The 26,845-nt window shown below is 56.0% G+C and overlaps 1 protein-coding gene across 1 annotated transcript in view; it reads left to right on the top strand.

Moving 5' to 3' along the window:
• EFNB1 (ephrin B1) overlaps window positions 1-24,682 on the top strand; it is a 60,633-nt gene extending 35,951 nt beyond the window's left edge. The window contains exons 3-5 of the mRNA XM_068157605.1: window positions 17,591-17,683; window positions 18,543-18,671; window positions 19,651-24,682. Of these exons, the coding sequence (XP_068013706.1) occupies window positions 17,591-17,683; window positions 18,543-18,671; window positions 19,651-20,039 (611 nt within the window). The 3' untranslated portion in view covers window positions 20,040-24,682. The remainder of the gene's footprint in view (window positions 1-17,590; window positions 17,684-18,542; window positions 18,672-19,650) is intronic.
• Window positions 24,683-26,845: the final 2,163 nt, after the last annotated feature.

Genomic DNA, 26,845 nt, shown 5'->3' with positions numbered 1-26,845 from the left:
TTGCAGCTGGGAGCAGGAGTGTGTCCCTCAGCCAAGGGACAATGTGTGTTGGAGCACCGTCACACCCCGAGCTTGCTTTGTGCTGCCGTCTCTGCTGGAGGTGCCGTGGGGTGTTTCTTGTAGGGCTTTGCTATGGGGCAGTCTGAGATCAGGAGGAACAGTGACTTGAGGAGATGATCATCTTCCTCTGTGAATGTGGCCTCTGAGAGCAGCCCCAGCAGCAGGTGCTGTGGTCTAAATGGTCTGCATGCTGGCTTGTTCCTCTTGTTTCTTGGTAGGGCACAGAGGAAAGGAGGGATGGATTCTCCTTGAGTCTGGGTCTGTGCGTGCAGGGGACTGTTCAAGGATCTATCTGCCTGTGCCAGCTCTGGCATGGATGGAGGGAGGACTCCAGGGAGCTTGTTGGGCTCATCTGTGCCTGTCAGTTCATTCTTCCTCTCCTTGTCTTCTCCTCAACCTCGCTCTTTCTGCCTGGCTTGGCCCATGGCATGCAAGCCCGCAGCTGGCAAAGGGCACGATGGCCATGCAGCTCATCTCTCCTCTGTCCATCACTTGCTACAGGCTTGCTGCTGCAGAGGTCAGCCACCTGCATGGGAGCTTCCCAGACCATAAACAATGTATTTTTAGCCTGAAATCTTTGCTCTCAGAGCGGGTGGCAAGGGGCAGGAGGTGCTGTGCCAGTGAATGGTGCTGCAGTGATGCTCCCAGGCTGGGTTTGCCTGCCAGGAGCCCTCCCTGGGGCTGGGGCTGCCAGTAGTTTCGCTGCCCAACGCATGGGTGAGCACAGGGTGGTGGCAGCAGCAAAGGGGCTCAGAGGGATTTTTGGTCACTGTGTGGCCACAGGAGAGGTGACACAGGAAGGACGTGGTGCAATAACCTGTTCATCCTGCTCAGCATCGCCCTGGTGCCCACAGAGTGCAGCTGAGTCACCGTTTGGCACGGCCAGGCTCTGCTGAGAGCTGCCACTGCTTGGTCACCCTCTCTGCTAGGATCTGGAGCCATCTGCCTGGTGTTGCTCCAGGGGTACAGCTGGCTGCAAGCCCAGGTGCCCCTGAGATGGGCTGAGGAAGCCAAAAGCCCTGGCAGAGCTCCCCAGCAGGCTCCCATCTATTTTACCACTGGTAACCATGGCTGGCATCAGCCTTGATGGCTCTGGGACACTGAAAGGTCAGCTCTTCTGCTATCCCTCAGAGGGGCTGAAAGCAGAGCCATGGCTCTGCCTTTTGTATGTCAAGCAAACATCTTGAAGCATTTGGTCAGGGCCTCCACCACACTCAGGGGTCAAGTTCAAGCAGAGACTTCATCATCAACCTAATGAGGGCTGAAAGTGGGGTCCCTGTGCTACGTCCCACAGGACCCTTGGGCTGCAAACAACCCCCAAGCCAAAATGTGTTGCCCAGAACAAGCTCAGGAGCCTGCAGATAGGCCCCATAACCAAAGATACTCCCTAGAAGCAGCTCACACCACCCCCACCCCGCCTTCAACTAGAGAGCAGCCTCCTGGGCTGAGTCTCAGCTCTGGATGTTGAAGTCTGCAGGTCTGGCTGTTCTTTAGGGGTTGGAGCCCAGCCTTGTAACGTGGCTCTCAAACTGAGTTAAGGAGGTAAAAATGCAACTGGGAGGCATTTGTTCAGAATGTCCTGTTCAGGCTTTCTGCTTGCACTAACCTGCAGCTTTTTTCCTGGAGTAAATCCACTCCCTCCAACTAGACTCAGCAGTGTTACAGTCCCCTCAGACCTCACTAGAACTGAATCAGTTCTAGGGGTTTATCAACAGCAGGTCACATTTTCATGTTATTTCTTTCAGAGTGCTTTACACAAATTCATTTGGAGATTTATTGTTTTCTTTACCATATCATAGATCCTTTCTTTTGTTTGTTTATTGTTGTATCTGTCCCATGGCCAGCAGATTGAGAGAGGTGGTCCTGCCACTTTACTTTGGTAAGACCTCCCCTGGAGCACTGTGTCCAGCTCTGGAGCCCTCAGCACAGGAAGGACATGGGCCTGATGGAGCAGGTCCAGAGGTCAAAATGATCAGGGAGCTGGAACACCTCTGCTGTGAGGACAGGCTGAGGGAGCTGGGGTTGTTCAGACTGCAGAATAGGAAGCTCCAGGGAGACTAACAGCAGCCTGCCAGTACCTGAAGGGGGCTACAAGCAGGCTGCAGAAGGACTGTTTGCAAGGCCTGCAGTGATAGGGTGAGGGACAATGGCTTGAAATGAAAGAAGAGCAGAGTTAGACTGGAAGTTAGGAGTGAGCTCTGCACTGTGGGGGTGGTGGAATCCTCATTGAACATGTTGCCCAGGGAGGTAGCTGGGGCCCTGTTCCTTGAGATGTTCAAGGTCAGGCTGGACAAGGCTCTGAGCAAGCTGCTGTAGTGGAGGCTGTCCCTGCTGAGTGCAGCGGGGTTGGACTGGATGACCTTAGGGAAGTCCCTTCCAACCCCAACCCTTGATTCTGTGATTCAGTCTGGAGAAGAGAAGGCTCCAAGGTGACCTAATTGTGGCCTTCCAGTATCTGAAGGGGGCTACAGGAAGGCTGGGGAAGGACTTCTCAGAATCTCAGGTAGTGATAGGGCTAGGGGGAATGGAATGAAGCTGGAGGTGGGGAGATTCAGGCTGGAGGTGAGGAGGAAGTTCTTCCCCATGAGAGTGGTGAAGCCCTGGAATGGGTTGTCCAGGGAGGTGGTTGAGGCCCTGTCCCTGGAGGTGTTTAAGCCCAGGCTGGACGAGGTTTTGGCCAGGCTGATCTAGTGTGGGGTGTCCCTGCCCATGGCAGGGGGGTTGGAGCTGGATGATCCTTGTGGTCCCTTCCAACCCTGACTGATACTGTGACACTATTGCAGGCAGAGTCTGTCAGTGCAGGGAGAAGTTTAGCAGGCTGTGAATCCCACAGGTTTCCAGGAGCTGCTTTTGCATTTCGCACACAAGCTTCTTGCCGAAGCTCAGACCGACCTCCCCGCAGCTGTCGCTGGCGTTTTGGCGGCGCGCTGCCGGCTACCAGCGCGGGTCCCTGCGGCTCTGAGCCGCTGCCAGCTCCCCTCCAACGCTGCCAGCACACCTGGGTCACCGTGGCCACGGATCCGATGGGATCTGTGGGCACAGCCGGCACAACGCGGCTGGCGAGCTCCCGGCTCTGCATCCCACGGGAGGTTTGGCTGAGTCTTTTCAGCTCCTTGTGTTGTTGCCCAATCTTTGTTTGGTTGGTTGTTTGATTTTTTTCTTTTGGATGTGAGTCTGTTTGTAATGCAATCCCACTTCATCCCAAGGTGGGGAAGATGGGGAGGGGGAATCTCCCCAGGAACTGTTCCTTCTGTTCTTGTTAGGCTGGAGCACCTCTCCTGTGAGGACAGGCTGAGGGAGTTGGGGCTGTTCAGTCTGGAGAAGAGAAGGCTCTGAGGAGGCCTTATTGTGGCCTTCCAGTATCTGAAAGGGGCTCCAAGAAAGCTGGGGAGGGACTTTTGAGGGTGTCAGGGAGTGATGAAAAAACTCAAAATGGGTAGATTGAGATTGGATGTCAGGAAGAAGTTCTTCCCCATGAGGGTGGTGAGAGCCTGGCACAGGTTGCCCAGGGAGGTGGTGGAAGCCTCATCCCTGGAGGTGTTTGCAGCCAGGCTGGATGTGGCTCTGCGCAGCCTGCTGGAGTGTGAGGTGTCCCTGCCCATGGCAGGGGGGTTGGAACTGGCTGAGCCTTGAGGTCCCTTCCAACCCTGACAGTTCTGTGATTCTGTGGAACAGCCATAAAATCCAATTGATCCTCCTTTCCCCAGTCTCCCGCTGCAGCATGTGGGAAGTGGTGTAGGGATGCGGGGTGCTCGGAGCATCCCCCCCCTCTCCTCGGGGGGCCGGCAGTGCCCTCTGCCCCTTCCCTGGACCGTTTCTGACTCTAATTTCTCTTGACTCCTCCTCGCTTTGAAGCCAGCCCCCTCGGCGCGGGGAGCCAGCGGCTGCTGCCAGCTGAACTTTGGCCCCTGGGTGGGCCGAGGATGCTCCTGTGATCTGGCCCTACCCTCTGCCGAGCAGCCCCAGGAGCTCTTTCTGCCAAGGAAGAAAATAGCCAAAAAAACAAAGTCAAAAGTCTCCCCAGCAGACCACCCACGTGTTGTCTTTTTTGCCTTTCCCTTTCTCCCCCCTCCCCAAGCTTTGCCTGGACACAATAGGGTTTTTTTCCCCCTCCCTTTTCATTTACCGGCAGCCCTAAGCCGGGAAGCGGTGCTGAAGCGGAGGGGAGCGGAGTGTGCCGCTCGCCCCCCGCCTTCCCCAGGCAGCTGGAAAACCTCCTTGCTAGAGCCTGGTGGGGGGCTTCCTGGGGTCCTTCCCCATTCAGGGGCTGCTCCCCCCCCTTGCCTTGGACATGCCAAGCCTCGTTGAGGACCACTTTTATCACAGAGGGATGTGGCCCCAGCCCTCAGCTTAGCAATGAAAAAGGCTTTTGAAAGCGAGCGTAACCTCTCCTCGTCCCCCCCTGTGCCAGCCCCTCCCTGGCTTCCCTTAAAAGCCTCTTTTCTCCCCAGGCCAGGCAGGGGAAGGTGGTGCTTCTTCTGAAGCCTTTTCATCAAGAACAAGATGTTTCTGCCTGTAGGTCCATGCTGGAGAATGATGGAGGCTTGGTGGAGGTCATAGGGCTCCAGCAGGACATGGGGCACCAACCCCACCTGAGTACCAATTCAGGATGGGGCCCTGAGACTTCAGAGAGGTTGGGAGTTAAGGAGTTGGGTGTTTTGCTCCATGGTGAGATTTGGGATTAGGGCATCCTGTGGTTTCGTCTTGCTGTGGTCTTCTGTCCCTGGCTTGGAGTCTCCTGTTCCCTCCAAAGCTATCATACACCACAGGCACATGGAGGGAAGCACGTGGTGGCAGCTCTCCCAGGTGGTTCCTCTTGCTCTGCTGTGTGGGAGGTAGAAAGGTGAGGTCCAACAGGAAGGAATCTTTGTTTTTTGGCCCCAGAAGAAAGTCCTTTGGGGAGTTTCTTGGCCAGGCACAAAGCAATGTGGAGGCAGGAAAGGTCAGAGGGGACTCCAGGGTGGCTTGTACTTGTAGACATGTGTGTGGATGCAAGTCCTGCTACCATTTCCTGGGCCAGCAGCGAGGTTTTGGATCATCCTCACCATCTCCTCCAGGCAGAAGGTGCTTCTGGCTCATTAGCAGATGTGTGATTACTCCTCCCTTTGTCCCTGCCAAGCTGGTAGAGAAGCTGTTGGCTTGTGAATGGCTGAAATGGGAGGGAAGATGATGTGTGGGTGCCTAAAAATGATCCACCCAATTGGCTTTTTGGGCTAGCAGGATGAAAAGGCTACAGGGAGGTGAAAGCTGAAACGAGTTTTGTGAAGGTGCTGTCCTGGAGGTGTGGTGAGAGTTCTCCTTCATGCTTGCTGGTCATCTACCTCAGGTCTGTGAGCCTGATGCTGCCAAAATTTCTCCTCAGCCTTGTTTTTTACCAATTTGTGATGATTTTGCTCTGCTTCCCTCTTCTACTCAAGTAGCCTTTCCTCCTCTCCTGGTGTCTGCACTCCTGGGGTGCTCGTGGGCAGCTCCGACCCTCCCCGGCGTATCCAGCCGGGCCGGTTTGGCTCCCTCCACCTCCCCTCCTAATTCACTCCAGCTCTTAATTGCATTTGCTGCTCCTCTTTGAACTTGCTCCAGTTTTGCTATCTCTGGTAATGAGGTGCCTAGATAGAGAGGCATTAATCCCCACGTCCTGGCAACAGGAGGAGCTCCCGGTGTGGCTCCTCACCATGCAGGAGCTCTGAATGGGGCCCAGTGGTGCCACCATGAGCTGGCAGGGAGGTCTCCTGGGTGCCATATTCTCCAGCCTGGTGCTTGATCCATCCTTGCATGTGGTGGTGTGTTGGTCCCCACAGCCCTTTCTGTGTTTGGTGGGGTATGGGAGAGCACAGACCCCCAAGTGTGAATCCCCTTATCCTGGAGGACTTCATCCTCTGGCCTCTTATCCCCTGCTCTTCAGATCAGCATTGATCAGATCCTCCCTCAGGCTGCTCTTCTCCAGGCTAAACAGCCCCAGGGCTCTCAGCCTTTCCTCCTCTCAGAGGTGCTCCAGCCCCTCAGCGTTTTCTTAGTCTCTGCTGGACTCTTTCCAGTAGTTCCTTCTTTGTCTCTCTTGAAGTGGGGAGCCTAGAGCAGGACCCAGGACTCTAGACGTGGCCTCAGTCAGGTGGGGAGTGTCCTACCACTCCTGTGAGTGTGTTTAAGACAACAAGAGCTCACTTGAAGATGCTGAAGGAAAATCAAGGCCCTGGTAGATGTTTGCCCCACAAAACTACTGTGTTTGCTGTTTACTGTTGGTCTTTAAGCCCTTCATCCATTCTTGATTTAATCCAATCCAATGCCTCTTTGGCAGCAGGAGTCAGCGAGCCCTGATTCTATTACCCTGAGTGTTTCTTTAAAGCCCTTGTCTTGCATTTCTGTTTTTAGATGCAATTAGACTTTACCTGGCAGGAATCAGTTGTCATAAACCATTTCTGCCTCTGCCACGTGGGCTTTGTCCTGGGCTCTTCCATATCAGCATTTTTCTATAGCCTGAGCTTCAGCGTGGAGAAAGGAGGAGGTCACCTGCATGCTGCCGACTGCCAGAATCCTCCTTCCTCCTCTCTTTTATCCTGGGCCCTGTTGCCATACTTGCTTTGCTGGCTGTGCTTCTGAAACAGCCACTGTTGGTTTGGGAAGCCTTCAGCCCGTGGCAGCCTGGGTGAGAGCTGCTGTGGAACCAGGCAAGCTCCTTTTCTGCAGCCCTTGGTAGTTAATCATTTCCTCCTCGGTTCCTTCTGCCCATCTCTGATGGGTGCTGTGCCGTGAGGGGGGTGTGTGGGTGCAGCCCCCACCCCCCCCTCCAGGGCAGTTTGTCACCCTGCCAGCTCTTTGCTGGCTTTCTTTGCTGATTGCATTTGAATGTGGCCCCTTTCATGTGCTCCTCATCTTGCAGCCCACAGCTTGTTTGGTGAAGATGAGTTGAAAGGAGAAGTGTCGTTTGATGCTGCCATGAGAGCTGTGAACTCCAGCTGATAAAAACCTCAATTAAGTGCCTTCCTCATTCTTCACCCAAATGGGCTGCTGCCTGCTCATCCTCATCCCCACCACCTTACAACATACCTGTGGTGCTGTGGAAAGCCAGTTCTGGGCCCCTCAGTGTAAGAAGGACACTGAGAGTCTTGAACGTGTCCAGAGAAGGGTGAGGAGGCTGGGGAGAGGCCTCAGGCACAAAGCCCTACAAGGAGAGGCTGAGGGAGCTGGGGTTGCTTAGCCTGGAGAAGAGGAGGCTCAGGGGAGACCACATTGCTCTCTACAAATCCCTGCAGGGAGGTTGTAGCCAGGTGGAGGTTGGTCTCTTCTCTCAGGCAACCAGAACAAGAGGACACAGTCTTAAGGTGTGCCAGGGGAAGTTTAGGCTGGAGGTGAGGAGAAAGTTCTTTACAGAGAGAGTTGTTAGCCATTGGGATGTGCTGCCCAGGGAGGTGGTGGAGTCACCATCCCTGGAGGTGTTCAAGAGGGGATTGGATGTGGCACTTGGTGCCATGAGTTAGTAGCCATGAGGTGTTGGGTGACAGGTTGGACTTGATGATCCTTGAGGTCTCTTCCTGCCTTATTGATTCTGTGATTCTGTGATGTGAAGCCATCCTGCTGGCACAACCATCTGGGTCTGGGGACTGGCTTTGCTGCTGATCTGATGCCCTGGGAGCTGGTGGCAGGGGGGGTTGGGAGGGGGGATGAGACCCTCTCCCCAGAGGAGATGCTGCGTGGGAGCTGCCAGGCTTGTACCGGAGACAAACGGGGCTCTAACGGTGTCCTGCTCCCAACTTCAAAGCCCGGGTGCTGGACGTGTCAGACCCAAATAATGGCCCTTAGACAACACTTGGTTCCTTGTCTTGGAGGCTTGGCTGAAGACCGTGACCACCGTAAATGCGATTTTGTTGAGCCCTGTCCCTTAAGCCTCTGCCTCTTTTCTCTTCTCCTCCTCCCTCCTGACCTTTTCGGCTCAGCGCTGTCCCCGGACAGCCCCTGGCAGCTGATCTCATAGCTCAGGCCTTTCACGGCCCTAATAGGGATGAAAAGCCCTATCAGAAAGGGCCAGTGTCCCACACCCAGCCAGGAGGTAAATACCCAGCACTTTGATCTGCTCCTGGGCCGGGAGAGGGGGGCCCTGCCTGCAACAAAGACCCCCGGCCAGAGGTGCTGCTGCCTGCTTAACTCTCTGGCTGCTGGGCAGCCTGGCCCCTGCTTGCACCCAGCTCTTGCCCAGCCAAGGGCTCTCAGGATCTGGGCACCGGGTTGTGTGTGCCCAGCTGTCTGAAAAGACAATGAAGAGAGGTAGGTGGTGGTCTCTTGAGTGGTAGAACAAGAGGCAATGGCCTTAAGCTGCACCAAGGGAGGCTTTGCCTGGACACATGGAAAACTTGTTTAAAGTGTAGGAGTGGTGAAGTATTGACACAGGCTGCCCAGGGAGGTGGTGGAGTCCCCATCCCTGGAGGTGTTTGAAGGTCGTTTAGGTGTGGCACTTAGCACTATGGTTTAGTGGTGAGTTTGGGAGAGTGGGGCTAATGGCTGGGCCTGATGGATGATCTCCAGGGTCTCTTCCAACCTGAATGATTGTGTGATTCTCTGATACCCAGCTTCCTGCCTCTGAGGATGCTCTTCCCAAGGACAAAGCATTTCTAAGGTCACCTTCTGAACATAGCCCATTAGGAGAAAATAAGATGAGTTTACCTCAGTGCTCCTGAAAACTGAGCTGGCCTGCAGAGGTGATGTGGCATGCAGCTTGGGTGATAGCAGCAAGGAGGTGACATCCAGCTGACACCTTGCATCCCCTGCCTGGTCCTGCTCTGCACCCCTTGGCACTGCCAGATCAGTGTGACTCTGCCTGCACCCCCCAAAAGGTGTTCCCCATGCAGCTGTGGCTATGCTTCTGCCCCCTCTGCCCCACAGCACACCCTGAGCTCCTGTGCTTCCTTACTTCTTGGCTCCCCACACTCTCCCCAGGCAGATATGCACAGGAATTCACCTCTCTGGTCCCTGGTAGCACTGATTTTAATCTGAGCTGCCTGCAGCTCAGCTCCCAGGCAAAGATGACATAGCCCAGACTCATCTGACCCTGCAGCTGTAGTCTCAGTGGGCAGCATTGCCTCCTGCAGCATCTTGGTGTGAAGAGGAGCTGACACTGACCTCCCCAGAGAGCACCACTCCTCTCCATCCCATGCATGACCCATTTCTCAGTCAGTCATGGATGTTTTGCTACCTAACCAAGGAGATTTGCACCCTGTTAAGATGCAGTAAGCACTTTTCCTTCTCTCCTGCTCCCAGATGTGCCCACAAGGGGCTCTGGCAGAGCTTCAGGTGGAGAATTCCATGGCACTTGCCTCCTGACCTACGAGCAGCTGCTTGCAGAGACTGTGCAAGTCACCTTTCTTTTCCACCAGTGCTCTCAGGTTGTTTATGAAGGGGGTGGAGAGCCCTGAAGACAAAGGCTTTGTTTAGTGTCCTGGTCCACTTGAGCTCCCTGGCACAGGATGTTGGCAGCTTGCAGAGTCTGTCTACGTGGACATCTCAGCAGCATCAGTACTAAAGAGCTTGTGAACAAGGAACCCAGCAGTGGCCCTTGTGACCAAGAAGTGTTTTCTGGCCTTGCTGAGGCTACTTGTGATGTAGCTGTGGTTCTTAATTAGATGCTAATTAGGGTTGGTTGTAATTTCTCCATCAGAAAGGTGCTTTAATGGGAGAACAGATTTTCACTTGGTCATTACTTGTGCTCAAGTATCATTTGCTATGCCTGATGTTCTCCCTTCACCCCAGGAAAGCACCTTAGCCATTCCCCAGGCAGTGGTGCTGTGGCACACAAAGATGAGTGTGGGGGGAGGATGAGTGTGGGTGTGTGGTGTCCTCCTTTCTTCTGGGCAGTGCTGGCTTAATGGCTGGACTCAGTGATCTTAAAGGTCTCTTCCATCCAAAATGGTTCTATGGTTCTACACCCTGAACCTGGTTGGTGCTGCTGGGCCTGTCCTTTGTGAGTGGAGCTGCCTCTTCTTGTGAAGGGTGGAGCTAATTCAACATGCTGAAGGGGCTGGCTTGGAGGAGATGACCTTCATCCCAGCCAGACCCAGCACTGTGTCCAGAAGCATATCTGAACCTGGTGGCTTTCACCTCGTGGTGTGTGAAGAAGCCCAGCTGGGATGTCTGGGTTCTCCAGGGCCTGTGAGAATGGTCTGTCCTCTGTGGTCACCCTGGCTGCCCCTTGCTTGCCATGTGTGGTGAAGGTGGAGGGGAAGCCCTAGGTTCTACCTTGACCCTGACTGGTAGAAGCAGACCAGAACATTACACCAGGCTCTGCCTGTGGTGGTGAAAATTAGCACACCACCACAAAATGGTTGCTGTAACAAATTCAGCCTGAATCAGCTCCATTAGGACATCTCCTCATGCCTTGCTTGGAGACCCACCAGCTCTTGGCCATACTTGCATGCTCCCTCTTGTTGGAAGGGTTTGGTCTGAGGTTGTGACAAGGAGAGCTGTGTGTGTTTGTATCTAAAACCTGCTTCTTGAGCCAGGTGATCCCAGGGCACCATCCCCACCAGCCATCCTTGGGCTCTCCAGGGCTTCCTAGGAGAACATAATGCTCTGGAGAGCTGAAATGCATGGCAAACACCTCAGCCATGGGGAGCAGCTGTGCGTGGGCCAGCAGTGGGCTTTGCTGCGTGCCTGCTTGCTGTGGCTGGACACTGGTGGCTGGGCCAGTGTGACACTGGGTGTGGGACTGGGATGGGAATGTGCTGCTGGAGCAGCCTCCCACCACTCTGGAGGGTTGATGCTGTCAGCAGAACCAGAGCCACAGGCTGGAGGGGGCTGTGGAAGCAAACGGTGCAGCTGAAGCTGTCAAGGGTGGGAAGCTTTGTGCCTGTGCTGGAGGAGTGTAAGCCATGGGGTGGTTCAGCCTGGAGAAGAGGCTCCAGGGAGACCACCTGGTGCCCTTTCAGGGCCTGTAAGAAAGATGGGGATGGACTTTTTAGCAGGGTCTGCTGTGACAGAACAAGGAGTGATGGCTTTAAACTAAAAGAGGGGCATTCAGACTTGAGACAAGGCAGACATTTCTTACACTAAGGCTGCTGAGACCCTGTCCCAGGTTGCCCAGAGAGGTGGTAGGTGACTCATCCTTGAAAACACTCCAGGCCAGTTTGTTTGGGGCTCTGTGCAACCTGATCTGCTCAAAGCTGTCCCTGCTGACTGCAGGGGGGTTGGACTAGATGACCTTTAAAGGTCCCTTCCCACTCGAACCATTCTGTGAACCTTGGCACTCCATCACCCAGTGCGTGCTGGCGTGGGTCCCACTGCTGCTGCTTCAACAGCCTGCAGTGGTCAGCCCTGGGGCAGGGGGGGTTAGAACTTGCTAGGGCTCCTATTCACCCCCTGCAGAGGAGAGGACATGGGCTTCATGTTCCTGTAGTGGTGGTTCCATAACCCCAGGAGTTGCTGTGCTGCAGGCAGAGGGAACCTGCCCCTGGTTGCTAGGTCATGAGGAGGGTTCTCCATCCCACACTTTAAAAGCCCAGCACTGGCAGTCCTGGGAGGAGCTCCTGGCAGTATCTCTTTCTCCTGAGCTGCTTGTGTCTGTGGGACCCCGAGGGGCAAAGAGAACAATGCAGATAACAAACAGATTTGGGTCTTGGGGTGTGTTGGAAGCTTGGTAGGGCAGAGCAGGAAGGCCGTGGTGGTTGTCCCCACCTCTGAGGATCTCCACATGTTTCCCACCCCGTGGCAAGAACCATTGCCATGCACAGAGCAGAGCTGCTTCCTGCCAAAAGAAGGCTTTTTGGGTAATGAGGAGTAGGTGATGGTGGCAGCTGCCAGGCTAGGGATCAGTGCTCATGGTGGTCATCTCCTGGTGCCTGCTGGAGGCAGTGGAGAGAACGGACCTGGAGCTGACTCACTGTCTGTCTTGCATGCCCAGTGTAGGTATAGGGGACAGAGCAATCCCAGCTGGCATTGATCGTGACCAGCTGCAGGGACCAGTGAGCTGGGAAGGAGGCAGCCCTTGAACCCCAGGGCACCCTTGGGGTTGGGGTGCTGGGAGGGCAGGGCTCCTGGGCTCTTCCCTTCCCATAGCAGACTGGGAAGGCTGGAGCAGCTCTTGAGCTGCCAGGAGGCTGTGTGAAACCCTAGCCCTGCACGTTCAGGGCCAGGCCGGGGCTGGGCTGGCTCGCAGACATGTTTCTGGGGCTGCAGGGCCCCTTCCCGGTGCAGCTGCCTCTGGGCTGGATGAAGGCTGCTGGCAGGGTGACAGCCAGGGGCTCGCCTCCCCCCGCGCTGCCCTTGCCCTTGTGCTGGCAGCCGACCCAACCAACGTGCTGGAGCTGATGGAAAGGGTTTGGGGGTGATGGGGGGAAGGGGGGGAGGGTGTGAAGCGAGCTCAGCCTCCCCTCAGTGGGGCCCAGGGAGGAAATAATGATGGGGATACCAGGAGCGTGCCCCTGCCACCTCCCAGCTCAGCTGGAGAGGAGGAGGAAAGGGGGCTGCAGCAAGCCCTGCTCTGTGGGCAGCCCCAGGGTGCTGGTGTGCAGTGGAGCATGTGGGTGCCTCTGCTCAGTGACCTGGAAGTGGCTCTGCATGTCCCTTGGAGTGCCAAGCTCTGGGTCCTCTGTGGTGCCAGCCTTGGCTGGGATGGGGGGAGGGAGGAGCCCAGTGCCTGGGGCTGGGCACCAGTGCAGCACCTCTGCTGATGCAATGACACCCACACCTCTGTACTAAGGGTGAATAAAACAGCCTCTCTGGAGGAGAGGGGAGGTGGCATGAGCTCAGGTTTGGTTGTAAGTAGAGCCTGACTGTGGATTCGCCCAAGAGTCTGCTGGCACAGGCTCTGGGAACACTGGGGATGGGTGAGGCGCATCTTCAGGGCTACCCACAGGGCCTTTACCTGGGCCAAGAGGGGTTTCAGCCTGGGGTGGCTGTCCAGGCTGGGCTGATCTGGGGCTGCTCTGACCCAGCTGCCCCTCAGCACCCCAGCCCCTGGCAGTGGGTGCCTGTGGGAGGCCGCGGGCTGTGGGATGGAAACGTGAGTGTTGGAGAGGGCTGGGGGCTCGGGGGGCTCCGGGGCGAGCCGCGTCCAGGCAGCGGCTGGCTGGGGCTGGAGCAGGGCCGTGCTGTGCAGATGGAAGAGTAATTAAGGATAATAAAAGGAAAGAGACTTGGATTCGTTACAGTCTCAGCACATTAATTGTGCTTTGGGGCCCAAATCATAACGCAGTCCAGCTAGAGGGAGTCCAGAAGAGAAACCAAACGTCTCGCTCTGTCCAAGGCTGACCATTTAAGAGACCCTTGCCTTCATCTGCTGCCAGCTATTGCTTCCAGAGCCTCCCATCTTGCCAAAACCCAACTTCTCCTCTGGAATATTTGTAGGGGAGGAGGAAAAGCCAGGGTGACGCTCCTGATGGGGAGGCAGAATGTGATGCCAGAGGTCGGCACAGCCCTGCCTGCTGCTGGGGGTGGGAGTGGGGAGGGGGGGGTCGTTGGGGCTCTCGGAGGCATCTATCCCACCTTGGTGTGTGTCACAAGGCTGGGATTTGGTGTTTCCTTGGTCTCATGCCTGAGCCACTAGGGTGAGTCACACCAGCAAGCAGAGGTCCAGCCTGTGCAAGCTGAGCATCTCTTCTAAATTGACAAGCAATTACATGGTTAATGGTATCAGTGGTAAATCCTCATCACTCAGCAGCCCCGGGCTTAATGCTTCATTAAGGCAAAGGCATCTAATGGCTCTCAGGCTGGGAGCTGCCTTTTCTTCAAGCCCCAGAGAAGTCATCTGTCCAGGGGCTGCTTTTGCTCTTCCTGTCCTACAGCCTGAACTGTGAGTCCCTCCAAAGTGGAAGAGGGGCAAGGAAATGCTCCCAAGCTGCATTGCTGGGGCTGACTGGATCAAGCCTTGCTCTTGTGATGGAGCTGCACATGGCAAGTGAAGGATGTGGAGATGACAGCCATGGTTCCAGACCTGCTGTTTGCAGTTCCTTGGATATCCTCAGCTCCCTACCTGTCTTCATTGTTCAGAGCTCAACCACCTCCCCCTGGGCTCAGGGCCTCTCCTTGCCTGTGGATTTAACCTGTTTCGTGTGTTCGTTGACCCTGGATTTCATCTGCTGTGAGGATCCTTGGTGCCTCTCCCAGCAACTCTCTCAGATGCTTTGGACTTCCATCTTGCTGCTTGCCAGGTCTCTGCTGGATCAGGGCTGCATCCTATGGCCCACTGGTGAATCTTCCACAGTGACAGAAAGAAACAGGGCAGGAGGATCAGCTCTCCACCTCTCAGTGTTGCGGTGAGATCCTTCAGTGCCACCACCACAGCCGTGGCTCAGTGGGGACTGCCTGGCCGCTTCCAAACCCACTGCTCAGCAGTGTCAGCCTGTCCTGTGTGTTGATCTAAACCCCACTAGAAGCTGCATTCATCTCTTTTAGCCCTGTGGATGGGATTTGGAGTTCTGACAGCCTGGCCAGCTGGGTGGAGCATCTCCCTTCCCTTCGCTGTGGCCTGCGTTGGATCTGTACGGAGCGTGGCAGCGTGTGGCCTCCTTTCAAGAGGCTCCACTGGAGACCATTGCCATGGGTTTGTTTTATTTTTCAAGCAGTTTACCCTTTTGACTGCCCCTTTTTTAATGTTCCCTCAAGTAGCTGCTTCATTTCTTTTTTTTTTTTTTTGTGGTTTCTTTTCAAAGCTGCTTCCTCCTCTCCTCGTTATGATGATCTGAGCAAGAAGAGGCTCCTTGAACAAAGCCCCCTGTGTATGTGTGGGGGGAAAAGGATCTTCAGCCACATCCCCTTGTCCATCCCTCTGACTCCAGCTGCTCTTCTCTGTCCTTTTTGGACCTTTTCTATGGGTTTTTTGTGTCCAAATGGGACATTTCCAAGGTTGTTTTAAAGGAACTGCTGTCTCCTGTTGCTGCTGCATGCTCCACATTTGAGGCATCTCCTGGTTCTCTGTGCCTGAGCCATACTTCGTAGATAATTTTGGTATAATTAGATTATTTCCGTGTAAACAAGACCTTTGGAGGTCTCAGAGGGTTGTGTTTACAGGCTGCTCTGTTTTTCCCTACCCCACTCTGTTGTGAAGTCAGTGAAGCCTATTCCAGATGGAGCAACCCATAGCATGGTGCTGGGAAGCTGGGAAATCTCTTCATGGAGCTCTGTTGTGAAGTCAGGGAAGCCTATTCCAGATGGAGCAACCCACAGCATGGTGCCGGGAAGCTGGGACTCTCTTCATGGAGCTGCTTCAGGGCTGTGAGCTGGGATATTCTATTTTATTTCATCCCCAAACCAGTGCCTCTGGACCAGAAGAGCTGAGCTGGGAAGCTGAGAATCTCTTCATGGAGTTGCTTCAGGGCTGTGAGCTGGGATGTTCCATTTTATTTCATCCCCAAACCAATGTCTCTGGCCCAGGAGAGCTGGGCTGGGAGGCTGGGAATCTCTTCATGGAGTTGCTTCAGGGCTGTGAGCTGGGATGTTCCATTTTATTTCATCCCCAAACCAATGTCTCTGGCCCAGGAGAGCTGGGCTGGGAGGCTGGGAATCTCTTCATGGAGTTGCTTCAGGGCTGTGAGCTGGGATATTCCATTTTATTTCATCCCCAAACCAATGTCTCTGGCCCAGGAGAGCTGAGAATCTCTTCATGGAGTTGCTTCAGGGCTGTGAGCTGGGATATTCCATTTTATTTCATCCCCAAACCAATGTCTCTGGCCCAGGAGAGCTGGGCTAGGAGGCTGGGAATCTCTTCATGGAGTTGCTGTGAGCTGGGATATTCCATTTTATTTCATGCCCAAGCAGTGTCTCTGGCCCAGGAGAGCTGGGCTGTGATGCCTGCTGCTGGAGCTAGCTCCCTGAGATGGGTTTTATGGGGAGTTTGAGCTCGGGCCCCTCTGGCTGGCGCTGGGAGCAGCTTGTGCAGGCTGCAGGGGGGGTCTTCCTCCGCTTTCCCAGGCGTTTGGGTGGGGATTTGTGCTGAGAGTGTTGCTGTCAAGGTGCCCATCCCAGCTGCGTGGATGCTGGGAGCTGCTGGCAGGCGACCGCCGCCGTGGGACAGGCAATAACTCGGCGCTCAGCCCAGCGGCCCCCAGCTTTCACACCACAGCCTCCACTGCACAGAGGCCTTTGGACAGAGCTGGTGGACTCAGAGTCTGCATCCCAGTGGGATCCAGGCTTGCTTTCCAGCGGAGCCCAGCATTGAGTCCTTGTTGAACCACCCAAAAGCCTTGCTGCAGGAAAAGGGCTGCAGAAAGAGCTGTCTGTGTAACCCAGACTCTTCCTCACTGACAGCCACCAGGGTGGGGGGAGTGCACTCAGCCACTTGCCCTCCCCACATCCAAAGCTTTGCTGGGAGGAAGGCAGGAACTGGTCTGCTCAGGCAACCTGAAACCCCGAGGCAGAGTTTTGGTGTTGAGGCTCAGGGAAGGTGTTGGCTGTGCTGTGCTGGCCAAATCCTGCTTTACTTCCTTGCCTCATCTCTGGAAAATTATCCCCAAAGCTCCTTGATTCTCCGTTCATCACCTTTCCTGAGCCCCACTTGAGCTGTCTCCGTGCTCCTCCCAGATTTTGTGGCTTCCCTGGGTGAATGAATCCTCATGCCCGGATTTAGTGGAGCACTGGAATGATTTGTGTTTGCTGAGGTGGATGAAGGTGCTGGCTCCAGAGCCTGGCCGCTGAGGAGAGCCAGAGCCACCAGCCTGTCACTGTCTCAGCCCAGCATCAGCAGGCGCTCACTGCTGGTGCCGCTGCCGAGAGGCCTTTTGGGCTCCAAACCAGCTTTTGGAGCATGTGTAGCAGGAATCTGCTATTTGGGTGCTTAGCCCTGTAATCCTCCAGCTTGGCTTTTCTCCTCCTCACGCCCTGAGCTTTCCCTGCTGTGGCCAGGAGCCGGTGGGTACGTGGGTGGAGGGGTTCCTGCGTGGTGGCAGCGGGAGGCGCGCAGCTCCCTGTGATCCCATGGGAGCGAAAGCCTTCCAAATCCACCCTCGCTAAAGCAGAAAGTTAATGTGAATTTAACTGACTTCTGCCCTGCAATTAAAGCCACTCAACCCCATTGGGGCTCTGAGTTTACATTCTTTACTGAGGCACAGGGTGTAATTATAGATGTATAATTTAAACTGTGCATATGCATGTGCTCCTATTATACACCGAGGAGCAAAGGAAATTATCCAGGAATTAAAGGGGGAGGAGGAGGGTGCCAGAGTGGAGAATGGCTCCTTGTGTGGATGTGGCAGCGGGGGGAAGCTGGAAGGATCACATCCTCATCCTGCACATGGCTTTAGAAGATGTAGAAAGTGAGAACTCTGAGCAGAAAGTGAGAGCTCGGGGTTTTCAACACTTGTGGTGGGCTCCAGACTGGGGCTTGAAGAAGTGGTTGTACTGTGGGGAGTCAGGAGCAAGCCCCAGTGTTGGGAGGTGCTGAGCTTCTGCCAGGTCCTTTGTGGTACCCAGGCATAGTGAGGCTGGCAGTGCCCAGGGACAGCAATGATCTGCCCAAGGAGACCTGGGACCTGCCCAGTGGTGCCTGGGAATAGCTGGGCTCATTTTAGGTCTTAGGAGCCCTGTGCCTAATGCTTCCTCTCTTTTCTTGCAGCCACTTCCAATGGGACTCTGGATGGTCTGGAGAACCGGGAAGGAGGGGTCTGCCAGACGCGCTCCATGAAGATCGTCATGAAAGTGGGGCAGGGTGAGTCCCCCTGAGCCCTGGCCTCTCCCTTTGCTGAAATGCCTTTGCCCAGCAAAAGGCTCTGAACCATGGGCCCTGTCTGGCTGTGTTGGGGAGGAATCTGGGTTCTGGGAAAGGGAGGCCATCCTGGTTGGTCCTGGGAGCCCAGCAGACCTTCTGAGTTCGTTTAGTTCAGCAGAATTTCATTTTTAGCATCTTTTTTGCCTTTGTCCCTTTTTTCCTTTTGCCAAGCCTTGCACATGTGTGGTGCACTGGCATTAAAATGGGTGATTGTTCTGCACTGCTGCGTGGTCCCTGGCCCAGTGGGAAGCCAGCTCAATGTGGGACTCGTTGGCAGAGGGGCTTTGGCACAGCTGGTGCCCCTGTGACTCACTGGGCACTTGAGGAGGAGTTCAAGCTGGGCAGGCCTTAGTGCTTGGGCTCTGTGTGGTCTCAGTGACAATGCCACTGTGCTGTGAGGATGCCACAGGCTTATGGTGGTGGTGGCCAGCAAGGGTACCACTGATGGTGGTGCTCCCAGAGCCCCAGCAATGCACTGGGCTCGTTTCAGCCCCTGACTTGGATGTGCAGCTCCTGATGGCTGCTTTTCATTAGTGTGGGAAAACTTTGGGGCCAATATTTATAATAAACAGGAGAAGCAGTGCTGCAGCCTTGGCCGGCGCCTCCCCTCTTGCCTCCCCTCTTGCCTCCCCTCTGAGGGACCTGCTGCCCTGAAGCAGCCTTGCTTTGCTCTCAGGATCTCCCATCACTTCTGGTCCCGTGGAGGGGTTTTGGGGGCAGCTCTTTAGGTGGGAGCAGGAGCTGCTGCCACCCAGGTCGACTTGAGGTTTCTCATCCATCCCTTCCCTGTGCTTCCCAGATCCAAATGCAGTGATCCCAGAGCAGCTGACGACGAGTCGGCCGAGCAAGGAGTCGGACAACACGGTGAAGATCGTCACGCAGAGCCCGCGCAGCAAGATCCCTGCGGCGGAGGAGCCTGGCAAGCCCGGTGGGTTTCACTGGGCCCCCCCCAGGACAGGGACCAGGATGTGGCAGGGAGCTGCTGCCAGCAGAGCACCTCTGAGCCAGGCTTCTTGGGTGGATCCTGGGGGTGCTGGGTGCCCCAGATGTCTTTTTTCCAGCAGTGTTGTGCCCGTCTCTGCCACCCTCGCTGCTCGCAGCGTCTCCTTGCCCCAGGCCTCTGCCTTCTGGCTGGGGCTTGGCGCAGGCAGCCAGGCTGTGGTGTGGAGCAGCTGGGGTTTGTTTTCCCAGCTCTGGTATGTCCTGGCAGGAGCTTTGCAGGGAAGTGCTGTTTCAGCACTCTCCTCCTCCTCCTCCTCGCTGCCCATCTGTTCCTTGCACTACATCTGAGAGGGCTTGGAGGAGGTGAGGTCCTCAGATTTTTGAGCTGAGCCAGTGTGAAAGCCCTTTGAAGGTGGTTTCCTGAGTTCCTGACCCTGCTGAGAGAAAAGTGAAATCAGATGAAGGAGGGAAGAGTTGCTCCTTTCTTCTTGCCCAGGACAGCCAGCCAAGTGCTGTCCCCTCAGGGGGGCATGGGCTGCCCTGGCCTGGGGGTCAGGCGGAGGTGGGGGGTCAGTAATTGGATATCAAAGGGCTCCACGTTCACTAGAGCATCCAGGTTTCTTGTAGAGACCAAAGGGTCTTGAGGTCCAGACTGGCCATCACCCAGACATGAGCAGTGATGGGAGATGGAAAGGGGAAGCAGCCGTGTGGGGTAGGGGATAGGGTGCATGTGAGCCCAGGGCTCCTGCCTGCCCCACCCAGTGCCTGCAGACCGGGAATAGTGGGTCTGACTGGGGTGGGAGGTGAGGAGATGTTTCTTGGAGGCGCGGGGGCTGCTCCCTATTGCAAGGCAGCACAGGAGGAAGCTGTTGTGCCAAGTGTGGGAGCGGAGAAGGGCTCTGATGATGTGATCCAGGCAGAGGTGGGGTGCAGGCTGCTGACACCCCTCTCCCCTCACCTTCCAGGCCCCGTCAACCAGGACGGCCAGGAGACACAAGGTCCCAGCGACGGCTTTTTGAGCTCCAAGGTGGCCGTCTTCGCCGCCATCGGCGCCGGCTGCGTCATCTTCATCCTCATCATCATCTTCCTCGTCGTCCTCCTGATCAAGATCCGCAAGCGGCACCGGAAGCACACGCAGCAGCGAGCCGCAGCCTTGTCCCTCAGCACCTTGGCCAGCCCGAAATGCAGCGGGAACGCGGGCTCGGAGCCCAGCGACATCATCATCCCCTTACGGACTACAGAGAACAACTACTGCCCGCACTACGAGAAGGTGAGCGGGGACTACGGGCACCCCGTCTACATCGTCCAGGAGATGCCTCCCCAGAGCCCAGCCAACATTTACTACAAGGTGTGAGGAGCAGCCTGGGCGAAGCCGCTGATGCAGGAGCACGGGAGAGCCTGAGCGTGGCGGCGGGGGGCGGGGGCGGCCGCCCCGCCCCGGCTCTGGCGCCGGGAGGGAGGAAGCGAAACGAACCCCAGAGCCCCCCCGACACGGCGGCCGCGGCGGCGCGGGGAGCGCCGGGGTGCGGCGGCGCGGAGCGCGGACGGCTCCGCTCCCACGCCGGCTTCTCCTCCCCTTTGTATTTAGTTTTGTAGTTCTCAGCTTTTGTAATCCCGAGACTCGAGGGCGAGCCTTCAGCCTCCTCCTCTTCTTCTCCAGACTGCGGCCGGCCGTGCCTTTTTTTAACCGCGCTCGCTCGGACACCACCGGCAAACCCGGAGACTCCGCCGCCCTTCCCCCTCGGCCCTTTTGGGGGGGCCCTGCCCCCAGGTCCTTCCTGCGAGAAGTGCCCCTGCGCCCGCCGCCGCCGCTCGGCTCCCGGAGCCCCGAGGCCGAGGAGCTGGGTGGAGGAGGAGGAGGAGGATGCTTTGCCTAGGTGCCAAGATGCAGACGACTGTGCAGGGAGGAAGCTGGCCACCCCGATTTACTACTACTACTATTATTATTATTATAATTATTTTAATTTGGGGGGGTAATGTTTTTATTTTGGTGAATTCCTGGCAGGGTTCCTGCCCGCCCGGGGCCCCGCTCTGGGCGCACGCCGTCGCCTCCTTCCATCTCACCGTCCCCGTGGGGGGCAGACCCCCTCCTCCCCCCCCACACACACTGCTCCCACCGCTGCCCTCTCCAACTTTTCATAGCTGTTGACTCTTGTTTTAGTCTCTTTATAAAAAGAAAAGAAAGAAAGAGAAAAAAAAAAAAAGCCCAGAATTAGCCCTAGACCGTGTCTTGAGCCTTCAGTGTGCGAGAGCCCAGCTGCTCCTCTGCCCCCCAGCCTCAGCCCAGCAGCTCTGCCTCACCCTGCTGCCGAGGGAAGCCTTTGCTGGGGGGTTCCGTGGGGCTGGAAGTGAAGCAGGGGGGCAGCGGGAGGGCGCAGGACTGCTGCAGGCCCCAGTCCTGTCCCTCGCCCAGGTGGTTATCCTTGGAAAGGAAAACTGGAAAACAAACTGGCAGCCTGCGCTGAGGGGAGCTGGGGGTGCCAAGAAGGAGCTGGAGGCACCAGGAGGAGCTGGGGTTCCCAGGAAGGAGGTGGACAGTGCTTGATTCAGGGCTGGAAGCCCCCAAAGAAGTATCCTTGGAGCTGCCTCTAGCACTGGGCTTGGCTTGGTTGGGAGTGGAGCTGAAGGCTCCTGGTATCTTTCTGTGGGTCCTGCCTTTGGGGACTGGCCCCCAGCAGTGCCTGACCCCTTCCTGGCCATGCTGCTGGGATCACAGAGCTGTGCCACCTTCTGGGAGTCCTACAGCCTGGGCTTGCCCATTCCTGCCCCAAACTGGAAGGGTTTGAGCCTTGGACTCTGGTGGCATCATTCTCAGCTTCCTCATCCTAGGACTCCTCACCAGCACCATGGGTGATGCCAGCAAGCCCAGTGGTGCTGATGGCAGTGTCCTTGGGCTGTCCCAGCCCAGGGGCTAGTGGCCACCCCCTCTTTCCATGCTTTCTTTTCCTTTCAGAAGTAGCTGCTTTTGCTCAGGGAGCAAGCATGGGGCAGGTGGTGGGTTTGGGGTGGCATGAGGCCTGTCCCCAGGGCCTTGAAACCTGCCTTAGGAAGTGCCCAAAGAGTGAGAGAGCTGCTCTGCAAAAGTGCCTTGACAGGAGCGGGCAGGAGGGACAGAGCAGAGTGGGGGATGGTGGAACCTGCTGGCTTGAGTGCTGTGCTGGGGAGCCAGCTGCGGTCCAGGTCATGGTGTTGGTTCTTTTTTGGTTTTGAAGGCAGGAATTTGTTCTGGAGCAGAGCAGGTTGCCACAGCTTTTGACCCTGTTCTTTGCATCCCAAGGTGGTAACAACTTCCAGGGTCCTAAACCTTCTACTTTGGAGGGGGGAGCCAACGTGGGTGCTCTTCCCTTCCCAGCCCTTCTCCTTGTCCCCCTTGTGTAGCACCTTTCAGCCCCTCTTCTTCCACAGCATCTATGCCAGCACCACCCACCTTGGGCTGCCAAAGGGCTGGGAGCTGCTCTGGCCAGGACCTCCCATTCCCCACCTGGGATCTGCTCCCTGAAATCACAGAGAATTGTCTTAAAGGAAGTCCCTCCTTCCCTCCCCCTCTTCCGTCTGCAGAACCATCGCGGGCAGCTCCTGCCAGGAGCAGAGCCCCAGCTTGGGGGCTGATGATGGTGGTGGTGGTGGTGGTGGAGGAGGATGCTGTAGCACTGAGGAGGTTCTGATGGAGGAGGCAGCTGGGGGGGGATGATTTATTTTTTATTACTATTATTATTTTGGTTCAGTTTTGGAGGAGAGAGAAGGAATCTGAGCATGGGGTCAGCCCAGAAGCAAAGCTGGCAGCGCTGGTGGCCGTCGCCGGCGCGGCGGCTGTCCCCCCAAGCTGGATTGTGGCTCATTGCTTAGCTCATTGCTGGGGGGGGGGGGAGAGTGGGGTGGGGAGTGGGGTGGTGGGAGGGAGGGCAACCAAGAAACCTTGTAAATATGTGAAGAAAGGGTGAAATCAGAACTCTCTTGGGGTTTTTTGCTGAGCACCTCGGTCTGCTGGGTCCTGAAATGGAGCGTGTCCCTTCAGCCCTGTCCGTTGAAGTTTGGTGAGGTTCTTTTTTCTTTCTCTTTTCTTTCTTGTCCTTTTTTTTTTGGTTTTGTTTCTTTTTTTTGGGGGGCCCTTTTTTTTTTTTCCCCCCTCTCCTCCCCCCCCCCTCTTTTTTTTGTTTGTGTAAATACTAGTCTTTTTTGGAAGAAATAATGTAAAGATGTTTTGTATAAACTCCGAATTATTTTCTGGTTGCTTTTTCTTAGGAAAAACAAGAAAAAAAAAACACACACAAAAAAAAAAAAGAAAGAAACAAATGAGAACTTAAAAAAAGAAAAAGAGAGGAAAAAAAAAGGCAAAGAAAAAAAAACAAACAAAGAAAAAGGCAAAGAAACAAAGAAATGTTAACCACGAGAACGGGTGTTCAAACATTGTCATACGGCGCTCAGCCCCGCCGCTGCCCCCCAGGGTGGTGTGCTGGTGTGCAGGCAGGATGGCTCCGGGGCAGGGGGGGTCAGGATGGAGTTGGGGACCATCCCCCTGGATATAATGCAGGGTCTGCTGGGGCCCAAGCAGAGAGCGAGGCTGGGAATGCTGGCTCCTCCTTGGCTCCTTCCCGGCGCGGGCAGCAGGGGTTGGTTGTGCCCCTTGCGTGCCAGCTCGGCCCTGGTGCTCGTGGCAGGGTTGGAGCTGGCTGATTCGCAGCGGGATTTTGGCCATCCTCGGTCTAGACAGAGCTTCCAGATCCCTACTCCTGGCAGGGTTGGAGCTGGCTCCTTCTTGGTGGATTTCTGACCACCCTGGTTCTGGACAGAGCTTTCTTCACGGGCAAGGGGCTCCATAACAACAACAACAAAAAAGCATCAAATTCATCTCTTTTAACCAAAAATGCCAAACCTTGGGGTGCATAACTCGGTGCAGCATCCCAAGACTGCTTTCCCAGACCTGTGGAACTGCTCCTCTTGCAGATCCCTCTCCCCAGCTATCTCAATTTTCCACTTGCCAACCACCAGCCCCCCCGTAGCCTAGTCTCTGCTTGATGCCCAGGCTGGGGGTGTTGCCCCTCTTAGCAGCACCCTTGGTTTGTGTTTTGGGGGTCCCTGCCCTCGAAGGGGTGGCCAGTGCTTACAGAGCCATCTCTGATGTCACCACCCTGCCTGGCATCTCCCAGTGGGCAACTGGAAGTTCCTTATAGTCCCAGCAGCTCACTGGAGCCACTGAACCTGCATTATATCAGCAGAAGGTGAGGAGGGGCTGCCCTGGGGGTCCTCCCTCCCTCCCTCCTGGCTGCTCCTCACACCAGCACCCCCTCATCACGCTCCCACATTTCAGAGCTGTGACCACGTCTCCATCCCATGACGTCGCATCCGCACCCTCGCCACGGCCCCGCATCCCGAGGTGGGGAAGTGGGATCCACCCCAGGATCCACCAGCTGCTGCCCCAGCTTCCCCCTGTGCCCAGCTGTCTGTGCCACGCTGCTGGAGCATCCAGGCTGCCAGATTCTCCTGGTCTGTCCTCCTCTGCTCTTAGCCAAGAGTTGGCTGTGGGCTTGGAGCCTGGATGTGGCCAGTGCCAGCGCAGGGCACAGGGGATGAGGGCTTGGGGGCCTGGGGATTGCCACTGGCAAGCAGGCACTGCACGACCTGGGGGCTGCCAAGGCTTTGGCTGTGGCACGGAGGGACCCAGACCCTCTGTCCCAGGATCTCCTTGGGGGTTGGCCGGTCCCCAGGGCACATCCCCGAGCAGGGCTCAGCAATCCCGCGGCGGTTGGCCATCCTGGGCTGCCGGTGGGGCCGCAGCGGCGCTGGGCGGTGAGGTCCCTTGGGCCGCGCTCCCTGCAGCCGCAGAGGTTTTGTTTCTTCGTGTCATGTTCTTTTTGAATCCTTTCGCCTCCTCCCCAGCTCTCTCCTGCCCAGTAGCATATCATCGGCATCAGTAAGCAGCTCTGTGGCACCTCAGCTCCATGGAGCCGTGATGGAACCTGATATATTGTTAAATAAAAGGGTTTTTTTCCTATGGAATCCTGGCTGTCTCCCGTGTGCTTTTTGTTGCTGCCCCACCTTCTCTCACAGCCTGCTCTGAAGAGGTCTGGCACAAGCCTGGAGGAGAGGAGGGCTCAGAGGAGACCTTATTGCTCTCTACAACCCCCTGAAGGGAGGTTGTAGCCAGGAGGGGGTTGGTCTCTTCTTTCAAGCAACCAGCACCAGAACAAGAGGACACAGTCTCAAGCTGTGTCAGGGGAGGTTTAGGCTTGAGGTGAGGAGAAAGTTCTTCACCGAGAGAGTCATTAGCCCTTGGAATGTGCTGCCCAGGGAGGTGGTGGAGTCACTGTCTCTGGAGGTATTCAGGAGGGGATTGGACGTAGCACTTGGAGCCATGGTTTAGTAGTCATGAGGTGCTGGGTGACAGGTTGGACTTGATGACCTCTGAGGTCTTTTCCAGCCTTATTGATTCTAAGTCAAGCTGGTGCTGTTCATCACAAGCTCTTCCTCCTGCTGCTGGAGGCAGCTCTCTTGGGTGTGCTTTTGGAGGGTTTTGTCTTTGTGCTTGCAGCATCTCACGTGCTGCAAGTGGACTTAGTGTTGCCTAGGGAGGGATGTCGTTGGGTTTGATGATCTTAAAGGTTTGTTGTGGATGCCTGGGAGTTCTCAAGGTCAGGTTGGCTGGGGCCTTGGGCTGCCTGTTCTAGCAGGAGCTGTCCCTGCCCATGGCAGGAGGGTTGGAAGTAGATGATTTTTTTTTTAAGGTCCCTTTCACCCCAAACCAGCTTCTGGTTCTATGATGTTATGATGCCCCATGCCTGGAAGTGCTCAGGGTCAGCCTGGATGGGGACTTGAGCAACCTGGTCTCGTTGAAGGTGTGTGGTTGGACTAGATGGACTTGGAGGACCCTTCCAGTCTCAGTGATGATTCTGTAACTCCCTTCAGCTGGAGGCTCCTTGGAGGCTACCTGTTCCCTGTGGGTGACCATCCCCCTGCCTGGCCCCTGAGAGCAGAGCTGCTGGCACGTTCCTTGGCTCATCATATGTCCTACCTGGTGGTCCCTGTGCCCCGGGAGCTCAAGAGGTTGCTCCTGCCTTTGGAGGCAGGCAGTGCCTCCTGGGATGGCTTTGGGACAGCATTGTTCATCCCAGTGAGTGACTGATGGTGATTTATTCGTTCCTCAGTGTTCCTTCATTTGATGAGTTATTAAAAAGCCATTTCAGGAACTGTTCTGGCCATAAATCCTGAGCAGATGGTGCTTCTGCCAGCTCCACCGTGGGCTCCATCACAGTCACTGCTCTTCATAACCAGCCTTCACGGGGCGCTTGGCATTGCTGGGAAGCACCAAGCAGTGAACACACAAGGGATGAGATGTCAGGTGTGGAGGGGAAATGCTCAAGGGGTTCTTCAGTTGCCTTGCTTGGCCTGAAGCTCAGCACTCTGATGTTGGTGGGCTTTTTTGGCACCTCTTTGCTGCAGGGACAAGAGGCTTCCCCTCCCTGCTTCCCTGGTGAGTGCAACCCCATGGCTGTGCCTTATTCCTTCTCTGAGGGTTGAATCTCTTGGGAGCAGCATGGGATAGCACAGAGGCAGCTCAGGGCACCTGGGATGGCTGAAGAAGGCTGAAGGTCCTGGGAAAGGGCAGTGCTGGAGCCATTGCGTTGCTGCATGTGGGATGGTGGATTCAGGACTCGGGATATGGGGGCTCAGATGGAGCAGGGTGATGGAGAAGGGGTCCTCTCCCAGTCATTGCTCAAGGCAATGTGGGGATGTGAGTGCCAACCACTGATGTCCCAGGGAGATCTCAGGGTCCAGTAAGGTGGTGTGGAGCCTGGGGCACCATGACCTCGCCCATTTCCAGCCCAGACCAGAAGGACTTTCACCTTAGTGACCTTCATCAACAGGCAGAGGGAAAACCAGGGTGCAGCAGGGCACCTGGAGGAGGGGAGCAAGGCCAGCTTCCCTGTGCCTCACCCAGCAGTTGCTGTAGGAGAGGATGGAGGAGTTGTACTTCTGGCTGCCTGGTATAAACCTTGCCTGCATCCATCCAGGCTGCCTCATCCTTACAACTTCTTTCCTGTGAGGCTGCTGGAGCTCTGACCCACGCTGCCCAGGGAGGCTGTGGAGTCTCCTTCTCTGGAGAGATTCCAAACCCACCTGGGCATTGTGATCCTGAGCCAGCTGCTGTGGGTGCCTCTGCTT

The sequence above is a fragment of the Melanerpes formicivorus genome, unplaced genomic scaffold (genome assembly GCF_026170545.1).
Source record: "Melanerpes formicivorus ecotype bairdi unplaced genomic scaffold, bMelFor1.0.p_v2 SCAF_37, whole genome shotgun sequence".
Taxonomy (NCBI): domain Eukaryota; kingdom Metazoa; phylum Chordata; class Aves; order Piciformes; family Picidae; genus Melanerpes; species Melanerpes formicivorus.
Note: the sequence above shows the minus strand (reverse complement) of the source record. Positions and strands in the feature narration are given on the sequence as shown.